Genomic DNA, 23,405 nt, shown 5'->3' on the forward strand with positions numbered 1-23,405 from the left:
CCTAATGGGCATGCTGTCCCAGAATGGCCACCCCACTCCTTCCTTTTTTAGTCATGTTTTCAGTAAGCCACAGTTCAGAATAGAGAGCCAAAAGCCTCCATAATCCAGAATGTTCCTTTACAACATCCACCTTGATTCCCTCACTGGCGCCTTCTGATTCAGCTACACCGGCATGCAGGCGCTTGCTGAGACCTTCCTGCTTTGCTTCAAGGCTCTGTAGAAGACCATCCACAGCCCTGGACACCCCCACACCCTGCATTCCTCCCAACCTGAGCATGATCTGTGGTACTGAATATGTCTCTCTGGTTGGAGTGGGAGTCTTGAGGTAGGGATGTGAGCTGTCCCCAATAGTTTTGTCTGTCCAGAGTCGCTACACAGCTCAGCTCTGCTGTGCAGCAAGAACACAGTAAACACCTGATGACGATTTCAACCAAAGCATATTAAAAACATGCTTTCTTTTCTTCTTATAGACCAAAGGCCAGTATGAATTCACATTTACAGAATATGAATCATATTCAGATTTTGAAGGCAATGTGACAGAGAAAGAAGATAACAAGTTTGATTTCAAGTTCGGTTTTAAAATACCTGACATGTTTGAGTTCGGAGTTAAAGCAGAACGCAGCAAAAACCAACATTACGTGAGCAGAATCAAACGATTCTCCTACACTGTAAGTACCTGTCTGAGGCTTTTATTTGCTTATTTTTAAATAGTGTTTTCATTTATTCTATGAGAATTTCATAAACATATTTTGATCATATTCATTCCCATCCCAACTCCTTCCAGGTCCTCCCTCACGCCACTTCCCACGCAACTTAAAGTTCACTCTTGCTCTTGACAAACATCAGTTTATTGCTTTTAAATGTATGTGTGTTCTTTTATGCTCACAGATGTGTCTGAATTTCAAATGATTCCTGGTCCAAGTAAATAAGACAGTTTCTGTTGTCCTGAAATTCCTCTCATAGATAGCATCTTGCCGGGCGGTGGTGGCGCACGCCTTTAATCCCAGCACTCGGGAGGCAGAGGCAGGCGGATCTCTGTGAGTTGGAGACCAGCCTGGTCTACAAGAGCTAGTTCCAGGACAGGCTCCAAAACCACAGAGAAACCCTGTCTCGAAAAAAAAAAAAAAAACCATAGATAGCATCTTAGTCTCACAATGACTTACGTTTTGGAGACGTCAAGCCTAGTAATGTATTTTTTATTTTGTAAAAGCCCTTTGCTTTGGTTTTCAATAAGCTTAATGTGCAGATTTGCCCCCCAGTGAAACCTGTCTGGACATTTTTTTCAACCCACTGTAATTTGACTTTTGTTTGAGATAAATGTCTGGAAAGTGACCCCACTCTTCTGTGACTTCCTAGATGTCTGGTGGGGTTGTCTTTACCGTCACCCTGTCCTTGTCCTGCTTTTTTCCTACCTCTTATCAGTTCCCCCACCTCAGGTTACTAGTCCGGGCTGCTTTGCCTTGTGCTGCCCTGATACACAGTCTCTTGGCTCCCACTTTGCCCCAGAGCTGTTCCACAATACCAATCTAATCATTGTCTGTCCCTTGCTGACCACGAGGTAAGCACAAAGCCAATGACTTGGCGAGGAAAACCAAAATGGGCAAGGGAAGTGACTGGGGTAAAATGTTAAAGAAACAGGTGATTGAGGTAAAGAGGGTACACATTTTCAGCGACTCACTGAGAATTTTCACCTAGGAGTCATGTGCTAGGCAATTAATCCAGGGAGATAGAAAAGAAAAGAGACCAAGACCCAAAGCCTACAGCACTTTATATGAAAGCAAAAGAAACCATAAGGGATTCCAAAAGGCCTCTGCTAGAGATGCAGCCGAGGCAAGAAGCAGGCGGCCAGCACTCATTAGTATGGAACTAGCTTCCATCTGTTGGCTTGTCTTATGGGCTGGGGGCCTCTGGGGTACAGATCTGGTTCCTTCATATCTAGACAGGATGGCACATAGCAGGCACTCACCACAGATTAGTAGGAATGAAGGACAGGACTAATCATAGAAATGGGCTTTATTATGATGGAAAATGGTGGGATACCATCATGCCCCGCCTTCTCCTTCTCCTCCCCCATCCTTACCTCATCTCCCTGATTCAAATAATCAGTCTGCAGTGCTAGCATGTATCTACCCTGACATGACCTAAGACAAATTCTACAAGGTTCCTTTTGTTCAATTAAATGTACTATCTCAAAAAGCAGGTATCTTTATGGGTTACAGTGTGATAATTTGGTCCATGGTATGCACGGTCTAATGACCAAATCAAAGGAATTAGCATTTCTGTCTCCTTAATATGCAACTGTTTTGTTGGGCACCTTCAAACTTATCTCTTGAAGCTCTTTATAAAATATATAATGAATTGTTCTTGCCTTTATAGTCTCAGTCTAGTGGGAGATATAAGCTTGTAAGCAATAAATCACTTTATCATTTATATCAGCTGCAATATAGCGCAGTGGAAGTAACAAAGGAAATGTGGGTGATGTGTTCTGCAAGCTTAGAAGAGGAGAGAGTATCTGGGGCTTCCAGGGATGGTAGTAAATAGCCAAGAGCCAGTAAGACACGTAAACATGTGTCCAGAAGAGAGGGAAGAACTTAGAAGCTGAGGGAACAGTCGTGACACAATTACCTCCTGCAGGTTTAGGCATCAGTACAGAGTTGGTTTAAGGCTGATCTACAATGTGGCTTTGGAAAATGGACAGGCATGAAAAGGACCACTCAAGTCAGGGCAGCAGAGAAGTGGTGAACCGAATGTGAAGGTTATCTATCCAAAGAAAGAGAGTCGATTACATCAGAAGGCAATAGTAAGCTGATACACCCATGTTTGCTTGTTTGCTTGCTTGCTTTTGCCTGAAGAAGGTTTATCATAATGCTCACAGAGGTTTAGGATCTTACTCTGACTATGGAAGTGAAAGCAGATTAGCGAGAGAATGGAGAGCAGAGAGGAAGTTTTATAATAATATGTCCCCTGAAATAGCAAGCAGAAGACTGTCGGAGACTCCTTTGTGTATTTGGGAACAGCAGAGTATCGCAATGGGAGTGAGCATGCTATCCTAAATTATATATGTTCCCAAGGGGATTAAGGCAAAAGAAGTTTTTAAAGGCAAAAATGAGAAGGATTACAAACAAAAATCTTAGGCCACAGGGTACTAACACCATGGGTGCCACCATTCTGACGCTGGGCAGGAACTGGTTAAAGGTCCTTGAAGTTGCGTACTTTTGTGTGTGATTGCTGTGACTGTCTTCCATGGCAGTTCCTATTATTACACAATCACGAATGAGTGCCCTTCCTTCGTAACTTCCAGGCCTGATGGATTTTTACTTGACTTTTGTGAGAGGTGGCACAGTCAGCTCCATTTTGATTCTGACAACTTTCATAAAGCTGCAGAGAGGAGACGAAGCCTAGCAGACTTGGGAAAGGCATGAACCAAGTACTTGTGGTACGAGAAACAGGGTTCTGAACCACTGGACAGGACTAGAATGGGGCGACCACAAGCCAGGTTGGACTGAAGTTGGGGGTTTCAATGACAGTGCATGGAAGGCTGAGTAGCTCATTAGAGCTGAAGGGCTTGATTGAAATAGAGCGCTCCCCATCTCCAGCAAGGACCTAGATACCCCATACAAGGACCCGTCACCTTACATTGTGGTGATACCTAGCACTCATCTGGCAACACTAGCATTCAGTCTATACTATAAGGTACAGAGGACTCCAGGGAAGGACCAGAGCAAATAATTGAGGTTTTACACAATACTGAGGGAAGGGTCTCTGTCGCAACTACACCACTCAGCCACTGCAGTGTGACCATATGTAAATGTTGCAACTAGGTGCTGTAGACAATAGGTAAATGAATGGGAACAGTAGTGTTCGCAAAACAGGCAGTCGACCCATTCTACACGTCATGGTTTGCAGACACTTGCCACGGTCACCTTAGCAAAGCACTGTTGTTAGACATGAGTGGTTTGGGGTTTTGTTTTCAAAAGACACAGGCAAATAGTGGAGGCTTGCAAGTTAGCAAATTCTGCTCCCATCTGAGTGGCCTCCAGTGGCCACATTCACCCTGTAGTGCGGGTTTCTGATTCTCCTTCATTATCTTCATCTGCTCCTGTAATGAGATCAGCACTCATCCAAGCCAAAAAAGACGCTGGAATATTTACAAGAATTAAAATCTTCTCAAAGAGACTGTCTTCCCTTAGATATCCCAAAGGAATCATAAGACAATGACCCCGGGCAAGAACACTGGATGGTAGTGGACATCTTCCTGTTTACGATTCCTAACTGTAAAGACCTGTTTTTCTCATGTTGGTATTTCATCCAGAAAAGCAAGTTTCTGCATGCGCGCTCTGTCCTTGAAGTGACTCATTACAAGCTGAAGTCCAGAAGCCTCATGCTCCATTACGAATTCCTCCAGAGGGTGAGGAGCCTACCCCTCGAGTACAGCTATGGGGAGTACCGAGATCTCCTTCGGGACTTTGGGACCCACTACATCACCGAGGCCGTGCTTGGGGGCATTTATGAGTATACGCTCATCATGAACAAGGACCTCATGGAGCGAGGAGGTACGCTGTCCAAGGGACACCCCTGTCCTGGCCAGCCCAGAAGGGATAGTGATAGAGCCTTACACTAATGCTCGGGGGAAGAGTCTTGAACTGTGTCCCCATTTCCCTCCCCCTGACCTAGCTGTACCTCCACAGAGGACTTGGTCTCCATCCTTCTCTCTTCGGTTTGGCCATGTCTATCCTTGCAGCCCAGCTCTCTCTTTGGGGTGACCCTCCTTTCCACAGCTGCTGCATCCAGTGGGATCCAAGCTTTTGATTTATCAAGTTGCATATTCATCCTGAATCACTGGGCCACTGCACCTGCTTTCTTCTGTAGTTTCCAAATCTCAGAAATGGTTCCACCAGCCAGCCAGAGGCACAAGCCAAGAGTTTAAGCATCAAGCTCAATTTCTTTTCTATTGTCCAACAAGTTTCTTCAGATCGACCTCCAGATTTCTTTTTCTCATTTTTTCCTGTGTTTGTGTATGTGCGTATATGTACACACATCATGGTTTTTTTCATGTGTGTGAACTCAGGCATGTGTGGGTTCATGTGTACACAAATGCACATGCATACACAGGCCTGAGGTTGATGCCAGGAAGCATCCTCTACGTTCTTCCTCAACAGTAATTGGAGCAGAGCCTCTCAGTCAATCCCAGAGCTCGTCGATACAGCTAGTCTCCATAGCCAGCCTGCTGTGGGGATCTCCTGTCTCCACATTTAGGGGCTGCAATTACAGGCAGGCTTCCATGCCCACTTGGCCTTCACATGGCTTTCTGGAGATCAAACTCTGTTACTCAGTTTGTAAGACAAACACTCTGCCTCTCCTTATATTAGAAGCCTCAGTCCTTATATTGGGTTTTACAGTTAATATCATAGGCTCATCCTGTGACCAATGCTTCATTCACACTTGAATTTTAATGTGAATATGAATTAATTTTGGGTAAATCTTTGCTGTGATTGATCTGATCCAGCAGGGTCGAGGCAAGATCCAAAGTCTACCAGGATACTCTTGCTAGTGAGGGGTCACTGTGGTTCCTCAGGTGAATGGTCAGTCCCAACACTCCTCTCTCTCTCCTCCCATCTTGCCTATAGATATTCCAGATCTTTCCAACTGTCTCCAACTACCAGCCTAGGCTATGGATCCTGCTTTCCAATCCAGTACTCTGCTTCTTGTCTCATTATGGGAACTGCTCTAAGTCACATGGGTTCCATCAGCAGGGCCAGGACTTAGAATTCCAATGTACTTGCAAGAGTAAGAATGTAAATGGATGTCTTTGGGACTTGGGTCTACCACGATCATAAATGGTCTAAAGAAACTTACGACTCAGGGTGATATTATATTGATGCCACCCTCAGAGTTTCTCCAGAGGACTTCCAGAGAGAGGGAGGTGGGGAGAGGGAGATAGAGAGAGAACCCTGCCACATTTCATGCACAATCAGCAAATTTGCATGGCCATGTTGGCTCTTTTTCTTGTAACACCGATTATCTCAATGAGATTTGTATTTTAAGGGTTTGAAATAGTCTGAGGGAAATTCTGTTCCACATTAGTAATGCTGGAAAGCCTAGTAGTCAACAAGCCTGTCTTCCTCAGTCAGAGTTAAAGCAATTTAGAAAGGTCTAATATACAATTTCAGCAAGCCCCAGGAAGGAAGATACCTTGGGGAGAATGTTGGGGGAGGGGATGAGGTAGGAAGGAATCCTCAAAGAAATAAGGACATTTGTGCACCCACCTCCAGGCACTTTCAGACTTGTATATGCATTGCTTCAACCAATTAATGCAGACCTTGTCCTCCTTTATCAAAGATCAGAAAAATGGAGACCGGGGAAGGCAACGGGTAGAGCTTCCCTGTAACCTCTGGATCAGCAATCACTAGCTACCTGTCCTGGCTAGTCTTATGTCAACTTGACTCAAGCTAGAGTTATCTAAGAGGAGAGACTGTCATTTAAGAAAATGCCTCCATCAGATCCAGCTGTAGGGCATTTTCTTAATTAGTGATTGATGGGGGAGGGTCCAGCCCATTATAGGTGGAGTCAGCTCAGGGCTGGTGGTCCTGGGTTCTATAAGAAAGCAGACTGAGCAGGCCATGGAGGGAAAGCCAGTAAGCAGCACTCTTCCATGGCCTCTGCATCAGCTCCATGTCCTAGCCTGACTTCCTTTGATGGCGATCTGTGGTGTGGAAGTGTGAGCTAAATAAACCCTTTCCTCCCCAACTCGCTTTTGGTCATGGTGTTCCTTCACAGCAAGAGTAACCCTAACTAAGAAAGTACCTGATAAGGAGTCTGGTGTTTAGAGGCTAACTTTGAACACGTGACCTCTTTGAAGGTTGCAGCTATCCTTCGAGACTGAGGAGGAGGCTGGAACATGAACTTGGGACTGATCTCTGTGGGGTCTCTTCCATGGCCCCTATACTACTTGTCTCCGGATCAAGGACATGTTTATTTGAACCCAGGACCCTATGACACCAAGAAGGGTTAGGGATAGAGTCAATCACAGGAAAAGGGACAGAGCAAATGACCTAGTAGATCATGGACATCTTTTCTTATTTCTTCAGATTACACTCTTGACCATGTTTCTGCCTGTGCGGGAGGAGGTGTCCACATTGGTGGTACCTTGAAAGTCCACCTCAAATTGGGAGTGTCGGCAAAGAAATGCACTGATATTCTGAATGAAATCAACGGTGAGTCAGACTCATGTCTTCTGCACTTGCGGCCTTTTGCTTTCTTTAAACATGCGATACTCCAAAGCATTTCAATGAAAATAACAATCAATGTAATAAAATCTACCTGTTTCCACTAGTATAATGAAATCCAAAAAAAATGAATGTGGTTGAATTCCCATATTCACAGTGAGTATGTGAGGTAGGTAAAAGGCAAAAAGGCCAATATCCAGGCTGAAACCTTAAGGCCAAGTTTCCATCACTGTGAATTATAACCTGAGTATGAGGGCCACCGCATCATAGTGAGGATATCATCACACTGCTCTAGAGGCTGAGAGTCGTCCTGGCTAGCCACAGAATGCTGGGGGCCAAGGCAACATGGCAGAGGCTGGGCCTTACCTCAGATAATGCATGCCAAAGAGATTAGCAAATCTGGTATAGCACCAGCCATATGGCAGAGGCCACATGACAGAAAAAGCCAGTCTAGAGTTGGGGTAAAGCCAGCCTGAGTGTAGACCCAGGGTCTAGGAGCAAGATACCTGGATGCAGTATGGGGAGCTGGGAAGTCAGCACATGTAGAGTAGGAATGAGACTGGATGGCAGTGTTCTAATCCTAGCTCTCCCTCTTCCTCCCAGTCGTCTCTGTACTGCGCTGCCTGCCATGTGAAGAACCCCACAGTGGAAGCATTCTGTAGGAAGCACAAACATGGGAATCAGCTGCCAGCCTAGAGCAGCCATTTACATTTGAGAATGAGTTGCTGATATTGCTGATTACCTGTTCCTTGTGGTGGGGCAGGACACATTAAACTCTTTTAAGGAGGCTTGTAGCTTAGTGCCTATACAGGTCCCTGAACAGAACATTGCCAGCACCCACAAAGCTTCACTAATTACAATGTCTCTCTTCCTGTCTGCCCACCTACTTACCAATCTATTATCTGTCATAGATAGATAGATAGATAGATAGATAGATAGATAGATAGATAGATAGATAGATAGATAGATAGATGATAGATAGACAGAGATAGATAGACAGAGAGATAGTAGACAGATAGATAGACAGACAGACAGATAGTAGATAGATAGAGATAGGCAAAGCAATTGTATGTAGATGATGAATACATAGAAAGATGATAGGTAAATAGACATATTGGTGATAAAGAGATGACAGATATAAGATCTATCTATCATCAATCACTTTCTTCTCTCTATCTCTTGTATACTACTGCAATAATTGGCATTTGTATATGTTCATGGTGAATCTTCTATCCTTGTTCTCCTCATTTGTCCTCTGCACGATCGGGTAAGTTTCCAGTTGCCCTGGGCACTATCACTTGCCTATGGTCAGGAACATATCTTCTTCTTCCATGTCACCCATATAAACTTACAAAGAATCATGGCATCTCACATGTTGTTTAGCTGAACTAAATTCCAAGGCAGGAAAGTAGATCTTTTGATTCCATGCTACTCTTCTTGTCCACTCCAGACAGAAACAAGAGGACCACCATGGTGGAAGATTTGGTGGTTCTCGTGCGAGGAGGGGCAAGCGAGTACATTACCACCTTGGCGCACAAGGAGCTGCCAACAACTGAACTGATGCGGGAATGGGGAGATGCTGTGCAGTACAACCCAGCAATCATCAGACTCAAGGTACCAGCAGCCACTGTGCCCACTCCACCTCTGTGTAGAACACGGGTTCTGAGAGTCTGCCGTGAACTATGCATGGAATGTGGAGATTGTCAAGGCACAGGCAACAATCTTGAGTTACTTGCATTATACTAGCAAATAGATGTGGGAATAACTGACAAGAACACAGCACACCATGCCACCTAAAGTTCCCAAGCTCCCCACTGGGTCCACAAGTTTTTAAGGAAATTAGCCTCTGCCATGCTCTAAGAAGGTACTAGAGGCACACAAAGCCGTGACAAGATGGAAGAGATGCCTAGGAAGGACAGTAAGTCAGCAGTGTGCATACCCACCTCTTGGGATCGTGCAAGATGTGGTGGTGATAGCTAACGTATTTGAAGTACCTACTGAGTTTGCAACACTCTGAGGGGGAGTTAGGGATGTTATCTGGAGTAATGCTTCCGGCGGTCTGCATGTCAGATATGCCTGCCTTCTTCTGTGACATGGCAAGGGTCAGGAAGGCCATGTCCATCCGTGGCTGCTCAAGAATTTGTTAGGTCTAGTCAAGAGAGTCTGTCTTCTTTGCCCCCATTATGGGCTTGGGGGATAGGAAAATAATGACTCTCACCACCCAATTCCCGCACCAGGAGAGGCTTGCGCCTGAGAATAAACTAAAGAGATGCTTGTTAAAACAGGCCTGTCACACACATCCGCAACGGTAGGTCCTTGCCTGTGGGGACATTTGCACAGTATCCCTGCCGTACCTTACATCACTCTCTTCTTGCTGGTGCCTGTACTGTCATTGATGGGCCATTGTCCACCCCCTGAGAGTTCTCTCGGCAATCAAGGAGGGAAAATGGGGGACTGGACCTTGATGAGAGACTCTGCAGTCCTGACCCTGATGATTTTTCCAACAGGGCCTGGATTTGTGTGTCAAATGCACAGCTCCATAGAACAAGAAGGTTGTCATTCAATTCTTGCCTGTGTATTTAGTCACTAGTGACACTCACAGCACAGTCGATGATAATCATAAGCGATATGGCCAGCCATGGGCTGCAGGCAGCTGGAGAGAAATTCGAGCTTGACTGATGCCGGGGTGACACTGGATGACATCACAGCCAGGTGTGAGAGAGAACAGGGAATTCGGAGGAAAATAGGCTTCTGAATTTCTGTCCTGTATTGGGATATCTTATCTGATATTTGTTAAAACTGAGACCTAAGGTGGGGATGGCTTGGTGACCCCGTGAGGCCGAATGTGCCTGTCTGGGCTAGGGACTGTCGAGGTCAAACTGGTTCTATCAAGCAGAGCACGCTGGAGGAGAGCGATTTAAGGAGCACAGCAGGAGAGAGGTGCAGAAGGACTTTGACACACCTCTGTGCATCTGTCACCTGCTCTGCAAACATGCTCTTCCATCCCTGCTCCATGCGCTCTCTCTGGTCTCAGAAGCTGCACCCTGCTTTCACATTATCTCAGAATAAGGCATCTCGACAGAGGCAGCTTTCCAGGAGGAGTGATGACTGATTTTTTCAGGACAGCAGAGCCCACTGGATAAACAATTCCCGTGCCACTGCCTGGGTGTCATAAATTGTCCTTTGAGAAGACCTGAGATGAGATTTCTGCAGCTGCAAGGTATGCGAGCAAGAACTAGCTCATGCTGTTTCCTGGTAAATACAGACAGGGAGAGGTGGCACCTTGTTAAAAGAAGAGTTAGGGATGGCAGTGGCTAAATAAAGATTTTTTTTTAGAACAAGAAAGATGGAAATTATGTTCAAGCTGCAAAAAATGAGCACGCCTGTAAAATAGAAAAATGGAAGTAAATTTGAGAATGCATTTGCTTTGTGACAACAATAAAATTCAAGAAAATGAGGAATTTATGAAATAAAAATAGAAGCTGAGCTGTTTAGACACTAATCAGATGAAAAGAAAGTAGCTGGATGTGGGGAACCAGGAACGCAATGGCAGAATTAAAACCCACATTGGAAACTATAAAGAACAGAATTGACACTGCAGAAAATTGAGTCGGTGATGTGGAAGGCACTATAAAAATGCTCTTATAATGTGGAAACAAAAGACAACGAGATTAAAACAGTGATGGGAAAGAAAGATGATGGATAGAGGAGAGAAGTAGGAATCTAAGACACAGAGTCCTTCCTGAGCCAGCCACGAGATTAAATGTGTGCGTATATCCATCAGGCATAGTAGAGAATCTGCCCTGCACTGGCAATACAGGACGAACACGGTGCTAAAACTTAAACAGAAGTACTGAAAACAAAACAAAAGAATCCTACTGCCACAGACCCTGCTGACATGTTTTCCTTGTAGGAACAATTGTATCCCCCAGGAGTAAAAATCAAACGCCAGAGCCATTCCAACAGGCAGCGTACCGGCGACCCTGGTCTTGAAAGGAAAGAGCTTGCCACCTGGTGAAATGCTTCTCAGTGGGTGAACTCCAGAGGCATTTTGAGACAAAACAAAAATGCAAAACCCATGGCCAGATTTAGCTGATGAAAATACAGAATAGCCAGCACTGACCTTCAGATAAAGAAGGAATGGACCTCTGGGTATATGCATCTCTTGTGTATTGCACAAAACAGAACATACTACTCTTCTTTATTTTTTCTTTCTTTCTTTTTGATTTTTCAAGACAGGCTTTCTTTGTGTAGCGTTGGTGCCTGTCCTGGAACCGGAACTAGCTCTTGTAGACCAGGCTGGCTCAAATTCACAGAGATCTGCTTGCCTGTACCTCCCGAGTGCTATGATTAAAGGCATGTGTTGCCACCGCCTGTCTCTTATTCTTGAATTACTCCTTATCTGACTTTTGAATGGAACTAGTTGTCTTGTATTTAACCAGTAAGCCTTATTCCTGGTCCATCGTCGGCATAGGTTTCTGCACAGGTCAAGGTTGGAAGACGTTAGGGTTGGACTACAGCTGTTGATGACATTGCCTTGCCTAGGGTAGAAGGAGAAAATATGAGTGGTGCCCACACCGAGGTCAGAATAGCCTAGGTTATACTGCAAAGGAACAACCATACCCCAGTGTCGTAGTTCAGTCTGAGTCCACTTCCCCATTACACACGCCCAAGAAGTATTGGGAAGAACGCCCCATCCAATAAGGTCATCCAAACACCCAGATACAGCTGATAAAGGCTCTGAAGAGTGCCGGAAGTCTTAAGTTACTTCACTCGGTGCTCCTGCTCACCTGTCGGTGGTCAGAAAAAGTCACACTGAAGGCCCGCTTCTGAGGACCTGCAGCCCTACTGTGCACAGACCTTCCTCTGAAGACTGTAGCTCTACCATATGGAAACCTGCCTCTGAGAACCTACAGCCCTACTGTGTACAAAATTGCCTCTGAAGAGATGCTTCCCTACCCTTTGTCAGCCTGATTTTGAAAAGCTACAGCTCTGTGTGCTTCTGCTAAGACGCAGCCCGACTATGTGCAGCCTGCTTGTGAGAGGTTATGTCCCGAAGGAGAGCTGAAATCTTGAATACGCAGTAGTAATGCTTTCAAGAGGCAAATTCACTCCAAGGATTTTCATAAAGCAAAAGGAGATATAAAATGCGATGTGTTGACACTCTTCCTCTAAAACCACGTCGGCTAGGCTCTCAGAAGATAACCCAGCAGTAAATGTCACACTGTACAATCATGGAGACCTAAGTCGAGCCCCTCACCCCCAGAACCCTTATAAACAAAGCCAGGTGTGGTGGGCTGCCATTGTAACACCAATGTGGAGAAGGCAAAGACAGGCAGACTGCTGGGCTCATTGGCCAGGCAGCCTAGCCTACTCCCTGGCTCCAGGCCAGCGAGACATCGCCTCAAAAGAACACAAGGCACATGGTTCCTGAACATCACCCAAGTCTGGCCTCTGGGCCCCATGTGCCCCACCACAAACACACACGCATACTACAAACAAGTTCTAGTTAGTAAATAGGCAGATAATTCACCAGTAATGCTGATGACTTACCACAAATAAGACCCTCAATTAGGTGAAAAATGGCACAGTTCATAAGGAGGGTTTGATCTCTAGGGAAATGGACAGTCATAAGTTGGCTAATAAATATCCAAACTTTTAACCTCTCCCAATAAAAATAACATCATAGCGGTATTATTTTCACCTATCAAGTTGACAACGATTTAAAGTCTGTGATATGGACTTTGAGATTTCTGTCCGGTGCTCCAATGTGGGTCTCTGTCTCTGTCTCCTTTCATCGCCTGATGAACGTTAATATTCAGGAGGATGCCTATATGTTTTTCTTTGGGTTCTCCTTATTTAGCTTCTCTAGGATCACTAATTATAGGCTCAATGTCCTTGGTTTATGGCTAGAAACCAAATATGAGTGAGTACATCCCATGTTCCTCTTTTTGGGTCTGGCTTACCTCACTCAGGATAGTGTTTTCTATTTCCATCCATTTGCATGCAGTGGGTGGTCCTTGAACTTCCCACAGGGCAGGGAACCCTGATTGCTCTTTGGGCTGATGAGGGAGGGGGACTTGATTGGGGGGGGGGAATGGGAGGCGGTGGCGGGGAAGAGACAGAAATCTTTAATAAATAAATAAATAATAAAGTCTGTGATACTCAAAGCATTGTGAGCACCGAGGGGGCCTTTCGTGAGCTACGATGGCAATATGATTTGGCTAGAGTCTAGGAAGGCATTTTAAACCCGTATCTCCATACTATTAAAAATGTTGACGGTTTTTGATCTAATGTTAATTTTTTTAACAAATATGTATAGAGACAAATCAGCTTAGGATAGTTGTAGTAGCATAAGCTAAAAGGGCAAAGGAATCAATTGGGAGCTAAAAAGCAGAGGAGCTAAATAACCAACCCATCTGTGTGTCCTGAAGCTGCTGAAGTCACTTTGTCAACACAAACTGAGTCACACAGGGAGGGCCTCAGTAATTATAAGTGAAGAGATGGGGTATAAAATTGCATTTATGCGCTAAATTGGTATGATTTTCTAACTGTCCATAGCTATAAAAGTATATACTGACCAACAGTCAACAATCCACAATGTTCAGAGTCCAAGGCCACCCTCAGTGGAGTAACACCTTTGTCAAGGTGTTAGCTTCTTAGCTTGTCTGTGCTCCAGCTTTGCCAACTGTCACAGGCAGAGCACAGGATTACCCAATCCTCAGACCACTGTGAAGACTTATGGGATGTGTGCATGGTCCCGCTCCTCGTGATGACTGGCTGTGGTGATGAGTATTTGAAAATAACAGGGCACACTGCAGAGATTTGTGTGGACCTCGACAGAACTTCTCCAGCGTCACCTGTAAAGGGCGTGAGGAGTAGAATGTCCTGAAGGGCAAGCGAGGTAGAGGCCTAAGTGACCATTGCAGTCAAGATGGAGTATCTAAGGGCGAAGTGCGGAAGAAAGAGTTAGAGGGAATGAGGGGAAGGGGAGGACGGGTGGAAGGAGAAGGGAGACAGGAAAACGGGCAGTGGGCAAATAATGGGCACAGCCGTACTGACCTAACTGTAAAGGGCTGCCCCGAAGCCCCACGGGGGTTCCTGCTTCACCAATGCAAGCTGCCATAGCCTGCGAAGTTTGGGGAACACATGGGTGAGGCTAGTGATGGGAACCCCTGAGGCACTCCTATCAGGAATCATCCTAAACTAGTAGAGAAAATGCAGGCTTTGGACTTCAATTCTGATGGTAATGAGTCATGTATCTACCTGGGGCTTCCCCTCATCCAACAACTGCGCTAATCATCAACATCTCTCAAGAAACAGGCCCTTCTCTGAATATCTCCGGCTCCCAAGGTGCAAGGTATGTGGGAAGTTTATTCAGGCTTGGCTGCTGGCTAGGGCTGTGTGTCTTGGTAGGAAAACACCATAGTGGTTAAAGTAGGCCTTTCAAGGATCTTGGAGCAAAAGCCAAAAGCTGACTGCGGAGAACCTTATCAGTGGTGTAAAGCAAGCAAGCGCCTCTCCCTTCACCCTCCCCTGCGTGTGACCAGCAGGCTGATCTCTCTGAAAACAGTCTCTGGATCAATTCATTGACCACAGACCGTTGAGACAATGGGACTTCCAAGGAGCCTTGCTTTGCCCACTGGGGCGAAGGTCAGCATCAGATGCATTAAGAAATGGAAGCAATTTTCTTCCCACTGGAGGCTTCTATTAGGCATGATTGCCTGCGTTTAGACAGACCCTAAACTCTCCAGGGCTGAATTAGGACAGGATCACCAACAAAATCTGGAGAGGAACCAGGCCCTGGAGCTGCATCCCTAACAGAGGAACAGAATACCGCAAAAACAGCAGCGTGGCCCTGGTTCTTCTCATGGGCCGAAGCCACAGAAGCCACACCCACTGACGCCAGTGACCAGCCCCTGCAGGGGCTGCTTGTACTTTTCTAACCTCTGCCCTCTTCCCATGCCCGCTGCCACTGCCTCACCCAGACCCACTGAATCTAGACCACTAGCCATCTTCTTTACCCTTAATCTGAGGCTGTGCCTAAAGCCATAGAGAGCGACTCCAAGTCTCTCTCCCAGCCAGCTTCCTGTCAAATCAGAGAAGAAAATGGAGGCTTCTCATGAAAAGGTTTGACAATTATAAAGGAGCATTTGGAAAACAGAATGTTATCAAATGAATAGTATAGAGACCTCTGACGGAAGGGTCTTGGAGTCAGGCTTCCTGGAATGAATGCTTGGATTATATGAATGATTCCCATGAGGCTGGAAGGAAACGATGCCAGGACCACAGCCCTAAAGTATACCAAAGAGCTGTCGAAGATCACCTTCCGGGCACACCACCAAGACAGATGAGCGAGCCTCTCCAGTCCCCTCCTCTTGCCCGCTCATCTCTGCTGGTTTGGTTCTTACTCTGTGAAACCACATGGGACAGATGCGCCTTGATGCACTGTGGGATCGTGTCCAGATAAACCTATCATGAATTGAAAATATCAAGGCAGAAATGCATTCGACACAGCTGACCTGCGGAACACAGCTTGGCAGCACTGTGGCCTGGGAGCCTTGGGAGTCTCATGACCCAGGGGCTGACGGGGCCAGATCCCCTGACACTGGTGGCTATGTAACACTCCCAGTAGAGCCTGGCACTAGCCGGGGAAGGTCACAGTACACTCCAACTAAATAGGAATCACTTTCTTGCCTTCTAAGGTTGAGAGATCTTACATCGAACCCATTTAAGTCAGAGACTGTCTATAAGCCTCCAGTGTACACCAGTGTCTGCCTCTGTCTCTAGCTTCATGGGAATAAAGATTAAAGTTATTTTAGGTTCATGCCTAGGCCTTAGTATTTCTTGCTAATTGATTTGAACTTGAACAAATGACCTTGCTTCTCCCAAGTGGGGGAAGCAGAGAAGACAGACATCTGACTACACCCTGTAGCGCCTCTCCTGTCCTATAGGAACCCTCCTGCATTTTCCATGCCCAGCCCTCCCTGTCCTTCCCCTGTAGCTTTGCTTTGATCTCTAGTCGATGTATGTCTTGCCTCTTCTGCCCCAGGCCGAGCCCCTGTATGAGCTTGTGACAGCCACCGACTTTGCCTACTCCAGCACGGTGAAACAGAACATAAAGAAGGCACTAGAGGAATTCCAGGAGGAAGTCAGCTCCTGCAGCTGTGCTCCTTGCCAAGGCAATGGAGTCCCTGTCCTGAAAGGTACCACCACCTCCTAGAACACTGGGGTCCTCTGTGGAAGGTATCGCCTGCAAGGAGCCAGATTCTGGGTCAACTGTTGCCTGCTTTTCACTTCCCGAGGAGTTGGAATGGTGGCAGGAAGGAGATTCTGCTTTGGCTGTCAGGGCATCGGTACTCTAGCCCCAGGGGCATCATGGGTGAAGCTCAAATTTAGCTGTGAGCATGTGGTCTACCTTTAGGTCAAATATTGATTTAGCCAAACCCTGGACAAAGAAGAGGGCCCAGGCAGACCCAGAGAAATCCTTTGTGACTGTCCTTGCCGGTATGAGGTGAGAGGATTTGAAGGTGGCATCATGGACAGACCAGTAGAACTCGATGACTGACTTCTAGGATCATGTCCAGAATCCTTACAGTGGGTGGGATGGAGTGAGAAGAGTGAGGTTGTCATATCAGGCTTGTTATGAAGAGATGACAAGATGGAAGAAGAGTCTGTTCCAGCACCCTAGACAGGAGAGCTGTTTGCTTACTCTCCAGCTCAGGGAGCCATCTGGAGTCAGGCAGGGCCCATATCAATAGAGCATGCCCAGAAGGTTCACAAAAGAAACATGTTTGAGGGGAAGGAAATTCCAGGCCAGTAGTGGCACTGAGGCATGTGTATGGAGTTTTCCAGACAGAGGCTAAGAGACAGGGTGTGGCCCACAGCTTCTTCCATCAGGTATGGCTCCCTCCATAATAGTCACTTCACAGGAAGTGAGATTATCTCAGCAGCTCGGAGTTGGAGCCTAGCATTCCTGTAGTCTTTCTTGCCGTTCGAGAAAGTTAGAACTAGAAGCTGGTGGCCACTGGCTTGTAGAGCAGAGGCGAGGGACAGTATGGAGTCAGACATTTCCAGGGTCTATTCTGAGGAGATAATTTTCATGATGAGATGAGAGACACTCCGAGGGGACAGATTCCAGATCAGCATAGAGAAGCGCTTCCAAAGGTTCAGAACTTGCCAACGGTAGGTAGGGTGAGGCTTAAAGGGCGTGAAGCTCCCTAGAGGCAGTCACGCAGAAACTAGACAATTACTTGTGAGTGATGACTGGCTTCAGCGACTGCTAATGCATCATCCGATGCTGAGAGCTTATAAATGTGAGTCAAAGGTCAGCCAAGGAGCAATTTTCTCAACAGCACCATATAATTCTCATGATGGCAATGAACACCCCCCATGAGGACCCCCAGAAAAGGAGTGGGTCTTGGTATTGCATCTGCATGCTACGTACACCCCATCTACTATCTGGTCCACATATCTACCTGATGGAAATGCAGTTGCTTGGCACTGAGCTCCTGAGTCCTGGTTTCACTCTTTCTCTCCCTGTTTTCCTCAGGCTCACGCTGTGATTGCATTTGCCCAGCTGGTTTCCAAGGCGTAGCCTGTGAGGTTACCAAACGGAAAGGTAATGAGTCTTCCAAAGTTGCTTGGGTAAATAAACCCTGGGAGAATGTAGGGAATGACGAAAAAAGATTCAAAACAAGGTGGGGGTGTAGACCAGGAGACGGCCATTGTGGTGTTCAGAATCCTGCCTGGCTCCTTCAGGATTTTATAACTTCTCCTGCTGAGAATGCACCATGGTGTAGGGGGCTGCTAATGTGTGACATTTCCAAGCCTCTTGGGTTGTTGTAGAAAGCCTAAGTTCTTTTCATATTATTCAACATTCAAAATCCAATGTGTGAGGTGTGTGTGTGTGTGTGTGTGTGTGTGTGTGTGTGTGTGTGTGTGTGTTTCATCTGTAGAAATTCCTGTAACATACTGTAACATACCCTATCCCTCAGTGGAATTAGTCAATTCCTGCTGTAGATGCCCACATAATTTTGAAGTTATGCACACATATCCCCTTTCTCATTGTATCTCCTCACCTCCTTCTATAAGTAATGCCATATCCCATTGATTACTGCACCTCCATGATTCCATGATTCAGGAACAGTTGTCTCTCAGTGATAGAGATAGATAGATAGATAGATAGATAGATAGATAGATAGATAGATAGATAAATAGATAGATAGATGATTGATAGATGATAGATAGATGATAGATGATAGATAGATAGATAGATAGATAGATAGATAGATAGATAGATAGTAGATAGATAGGTAGATAGATAGATAGATAGATAGATAGATAGATAGATAGATGATAGATAGATAGATAGATAGATAGATAGATAGATAGATGATAGATAGTAGATAGATAGATAGGTAGATAGATGATGGAGATAGATAGATAGATAGATAGATAGATAGATAGATAGATGATAGATAGATAGATAGATGATAGATAGTAGATAGATAGGTAGATAGATAGATAGATAGATAGATAGATAGATAGATAGATAGATAGATAGATAGATGATGGATAGAGATAGATAGATAGATAGATAGATAGATAGATAGATAGATAGATAGATAGATAGATGATGGATAGAGATATAGATAGATAGATAGATAGATAGATAGATAGATAGATAGATAGATAGATAGATGATGGAGATAGATAGATAGATAGATAGATAGATAGATAGATAGATAGATAGATAGATAGATAGATAGATAGATAGATATAGATGATAGATAGATAGATAGATAGATAGATAGATAGATAGATAGCTCTCAAATTCTTTGCCCACTTTGTCATCTAAGAACTATCAAGCTCACATTTCTCTCTTTTTTATTCTTTCCCATAACTTTTTGGCAACAGCCTTAAAATGGGCATATCCCATCTAGTAAAGTAGTAGACATACTCTGTGCGCTTTTTTGCGGACTGGGCACCTTGGCTTGGTTCTTGATCTTGGCTTGAGTTCTGACTTCATCACCACCATTAATAACTCTGACTTGGACATGTGCTCTCTCTGCATCTGTGAAGTGGACATGATCCTATTTACTACCTCACAGAGCTGACTTAAGCGTAGATGAGGCATACGAGTCATTTAGAATGCTGACTGATACACTGGAAGAGCAAAACTAAGCACCAATTGCTTTTTTTGGGATTTATTGTTTGTATTTTAGAGATAGAAAATAATTTGTTCTTTACAATGACCCCATGAAGTCTACACTGGTGATATCCCCATTACGTACATAAAGATGGTGAAGATCAGCGGGTCACCGCTCGCAGTGAGAGCAGGAACCCAGAGATCCAGGTTAGCAGGTGTGACTGACTGCACAGCCTTTGAGCGTGTCCCTCTACCTCAATGCTGGCTTTGCTCTCTCCTCCTGCACCTCAACCAGGTCCCAAAGAGTGACCTGCTCCGAGCGTAGGGTCACATGGCCACAGTGTTTCTGTTTGGAGGAGACCTTGAAAACCATCCACGGTGGCCCTTGCATTTTGCACAGATCTATCTTGGGGAAGTGACTGCTTATTCAGCAGCCTCATTTGTGACCAAAGTCAGTCCTTCAGTGGACAACAAGCACAGTGATATTCACCCCATTTACATGCCACGTTCACAGTAGGTAACATATATATGTCATAGCTCCACACATGAAAACCTGCCCAGTATCTTACAACTGTGAAGTGCTTTCTCTGGAAACCATCCATCCACCTATTCCCCTCCCATTCTCACGTCTACCCATCCATCCATCCGTGCATGTCTCTGTCCACCCACCCACCTGTTCACTATCTGCCAACCCATCTATCTATCCATCAACATGTTTAGCCATCCATCCACCCACCTGCCCACCCACCCATCTATTTCCATATTCATGCATTCATTCGCCCATCCATCCTCCCACTACTGATACATGCATCTCTGCACCTCCTCATCAACCCATCCATCTAGCTGCCCACCTATTCATCCTGCTACTCCCCAATATTTATTTTCAGAAGGCCTTTCGTAGGCCAGCCTAGGTGTTGTGATTCACCAAAGCAGGTACAGTCCCTGTCATCACAAAGATTGTGATGTAACAAGGAAGAGCAATGCTACTTGAATTATTCCACAACACACCTGAAGTTTCTATGGAATAACTGCTACAGGTGCTCTGAGAGCTTAAAATATAGGAAAGTGATGGAAATTAAGGATCCTGGGCTTCTGGAAAGAAATACATGTTTGCTGAGATCTGAGGGCTAATAGGATTGATAATGTCAATGGGAAAGGCAAGGGTACCCTGGGAAAGGAATAACTGTAGAATGTGCAAATACCCTGTGGTATCTCCCTTGTTTGAAAGGAAGATAGCAGAAAGTCAGCTTTCAAAAGCCTGTTGGCCTATTCACCCAACCCTACCCCACCTCCTAGAACAAGAGAAGTTATTAAGGACCAACTTGCACTCTTTGTCCTTCTTTCTTATAGATGTCCCCATCGACGGGAAGTGGAGTTGCTGGTCCAACTGGTCTGCGTGCTCTGGAGGACAGAAAACAAGACAAAGGCAGTGTAACAATCCACTCCCTCAGAAAGGAGGCAGGCCCTGTTCAGGCCCTGCTTCAGAAACGCTCAGCTGTTAGAGGAGGGAGCAGCCCCTGCTGGTGAGCCATCCTGAGCTCTGGGCCTCACAGATTCAGCCAGCTTCCCACACATCGGCTCCCACCCAGGGCTGCCACAACGAAAGGCAATGCCTCTGTCCTCCAAAGATTCTAGTTTGTTTGATGCATGCTAATTTCAATAAAAAGTGGGTTGAGCCAAACCCTAAGTTTTTGCAAGGCAAAGCATCATCGTAAACCTCCCTCTGCCTGCTCTGCACGCTTTTTACCCTCATATGGTCTAAGAGCCAGAAACTATCTTGGTCACCGTGTAGTGGCAAAGGTACATAGTAGGTGTCTAATAATGAAATAGTAAATTGGTAAGAAGTTGTTCATCCCTTGCTAAGCACACAGTCTTGTTCAGTAATAAAGATAGCTCGTCTCTGTGGAATGACTTCTATGTGCCCCCCGATCCATTCCCATGACAACCTTGCAAGATAAATATATGGGAAACAGACTTGGGAAAATATAGCAACTTCTCCCAGGTCATATCATTAAATGACAGAATTGTGCTGCAAATGAGGCTTCTAATTTTAAATTCTTGAATAAAATGCAGCATAAAACTTTCTGTGTGTGTGCGTGCACGCATGCACACACGTGCATGTGTGTGTGTTCTCCTATATTTCATGTTCCTTCCCAGCCTCCGCCTGCTGCCTTGTCAGGAGAGTGGCTTTGGGTTTCTTGGCTGCTTTGATGTTCAGTAGAGGAAACAAAGCTTGTGGCAGCAGAGACCATGGAGTAGATCTGAATGCTGATCACTAACAGAACATGGCTGGGAGCCAAGGGAGAAGAATCTCCACTGCAGGAGAAAGGGTTTACAATGGAAAGAGAAGGTCACAGTGGCTGGGAAGTGTGTCGAGGGGCTGCTGGCTGTGGGGTAGGGTGCACTGAAGCCCCACCCTCCCTCCTTTGAGAGATTGCCTGTACATTCACTTTGCTCATTGGGCTTTTGTGCAAATACTATTTGGGGAATAGAAGCTTGATGATCTCAATAGGGTGGTGACTGATGTTCAGGTTACCAATATCTCCTTTTAAATAGTAACTGATTAAGCTTCATGTTTCTGATACATTCCCGTTTTTCATCACTCTGCTTGCCCATGGACATATCTCCCTGACTGAGGAACTTCAGGTGAGTTTCTTAAAATAAAATGGGTTAGGGGAAAAAAGCAGTTTGCTAAAGGTAAATTGATTCCTCGGATTCATTTGCAATCAACTATCTTCAGCCAAGGCTCTTGTTTCTCATCTGCCACAGCTGGATTTGGTACTGGGTCCCGAGAGCTGAGCCCATCCATTTCTCCAGTCTGGCCTGGCCAGCTAGATCCAGTAGTCAATAGGAAACTGGGAAGGGGCTGAGGACTCACTGCCTGAGGCGGTGGCAGACAGCATGGCAGTTCTGTCTGCCTCCCTACATCCCTCGTCCCCTGCAATTGAACTGACGGGTCTGGGCCCTTGTTTAGCTTAATATTATTGCTTTGCTGTCTGCTGTTATTTCAACAGGATAATGCAATAATGTTTTATCTCTTTCATTATACGGAGGCCGTATAATTTTCTTGAGTTATAATCTATCTTCTTTTAGGATTCCCCCGAGACAGGGAAGAACCACTCTGTCTTTGGTTGACGGGAGGCTCCCAGGAAGCTGACAGTCGCACATCGAAGCAGGCACCGCCAAATTAAATTCTGGATCTCAATCACAGCCACCACTTCTAATGGGAAATTTGAGTTGATTATGGAGATGACAGCCCAGGTTCACGTTTATTCCATTTAGCAGAAATTGTTTATCCTATTAAATGTGGTCTTGAAGGAGAGACAATTGAATTGTGAAGCACCGCTGAATACCCGGGTGATGCCCAGGAACTGCTAAACTGTGTAATAATTATACTCTTATTTGTGGGCTGAACTTCCCCACGTGGCTCTTTCTGCAAACAAATGCACTTAGGAGGAGGTTGAAACATAATGTAAGAATTAAACAAAATAAATGCAAACTGTGCTCTTGGCGTCTTGGCAACTGTGGCTCACCCAGGTATGCCTGTGCCGAGCGGAAATATTATATGGGCAGAGCCCAAGCAGTGTGGTTCAGCAGTAGCCCTGAACTGCGCGTACAAGTACAGCCCAAGGAGCCTGTGTGTGAGAGATGTTCACATCCAAGAGGAGGGTCTTTAAAAGGCCGTGAGCTCCACTGCACTCTGAATGCCAGGGTAGGAGGCTTTCCCAAGTGACCTTGGGCTAATAGCATAACTTCTGTGGGGATAATCACTGTTATAATTACTTTAACAATAGGAATAATAATAATAGCTGCCAATTACAGTGTTTTCCAGTTTATGAAGTCTTTAACCTGAATCATCCGTTTAATTTTTATTTGAGTTTAATGGGGTAGAATTTCTGCAAGCAGCAGATGACGGAGGGAGTTTCAGGTGGAATCCGGATTCTTACCAAGACTGCAGCAAGCAAGAGGTGGTGCGGGGCCAGGAGGGAGCTCCCACAGGCTGGACCACAGGCAGAGAAGGGCCATCT

The 23,405-nt window shown here is 45.5% G+C and overlaps 1 protein-coding gene across 1 annotated transcript in view; it reads left to right on the forward strand.

Moving 5' to 3' along the window:
- The window catches only part of C8b (complement C8 beta chain), a 39,569-nt gene extending 18,489 nt beyond the window's left edge, over nucleotides 1–21,080 (forward strand). Inside the window, exons 6-12 of the mRNA XM_075945277.1 lie at nucleotides 471–668; nucleotides 4,313–4,553; nucleotides 7,089–7,214; nucleotides 8,677–8,840; nucleotides 16,279–16,432; nucleotides 17,779–17,847; nucleotides 20,728–21,080. Coding sequence (XP_075801392.1) covers nucleotides 471–668; nucleotides 4,313–4,553; nucleotides 7,089–7,214; nucleotides 8,677–8,840; nucleotides 16,279–16,432; nucleotides 17,779–17,847; nucleotides 20,728–20,879 — 1,104 coding nt within the window. The 3' untranslated portion in view covers nucleotides 20,880–21,080. The remainder of the gene's footprint in view (nucleotides 1–470; nucleotides 669–4,312; nucleotides 4,554–7,088; nucleotides 7,215–8,676; nucleotides 8,841–16,278; nucleotides 16,433–17,778; nucleotides 17,848–20,727) is intronic.
- The last annotated feature ends 2,325 nt before the right edge of the window (nucleotides 21,081–23,405 follow it).

Source organism: Microtus pennsylvanicus, chromosome 13 (assembly GCF_037038515.1).
Source record: "Microtus pennsylvanicus isolate mMicPen1 chromosome 13, mMicPen1.hap1, whole genome shotgun sequence".
In the NCBI taxonomy this organism is placed as follows: domain Eukaryota; kingdom Metazoa; phylum Chordata; class Mammalia; order Rodentia; family Cricetidae; genus Microtus; species Microtus pennsylvanicus.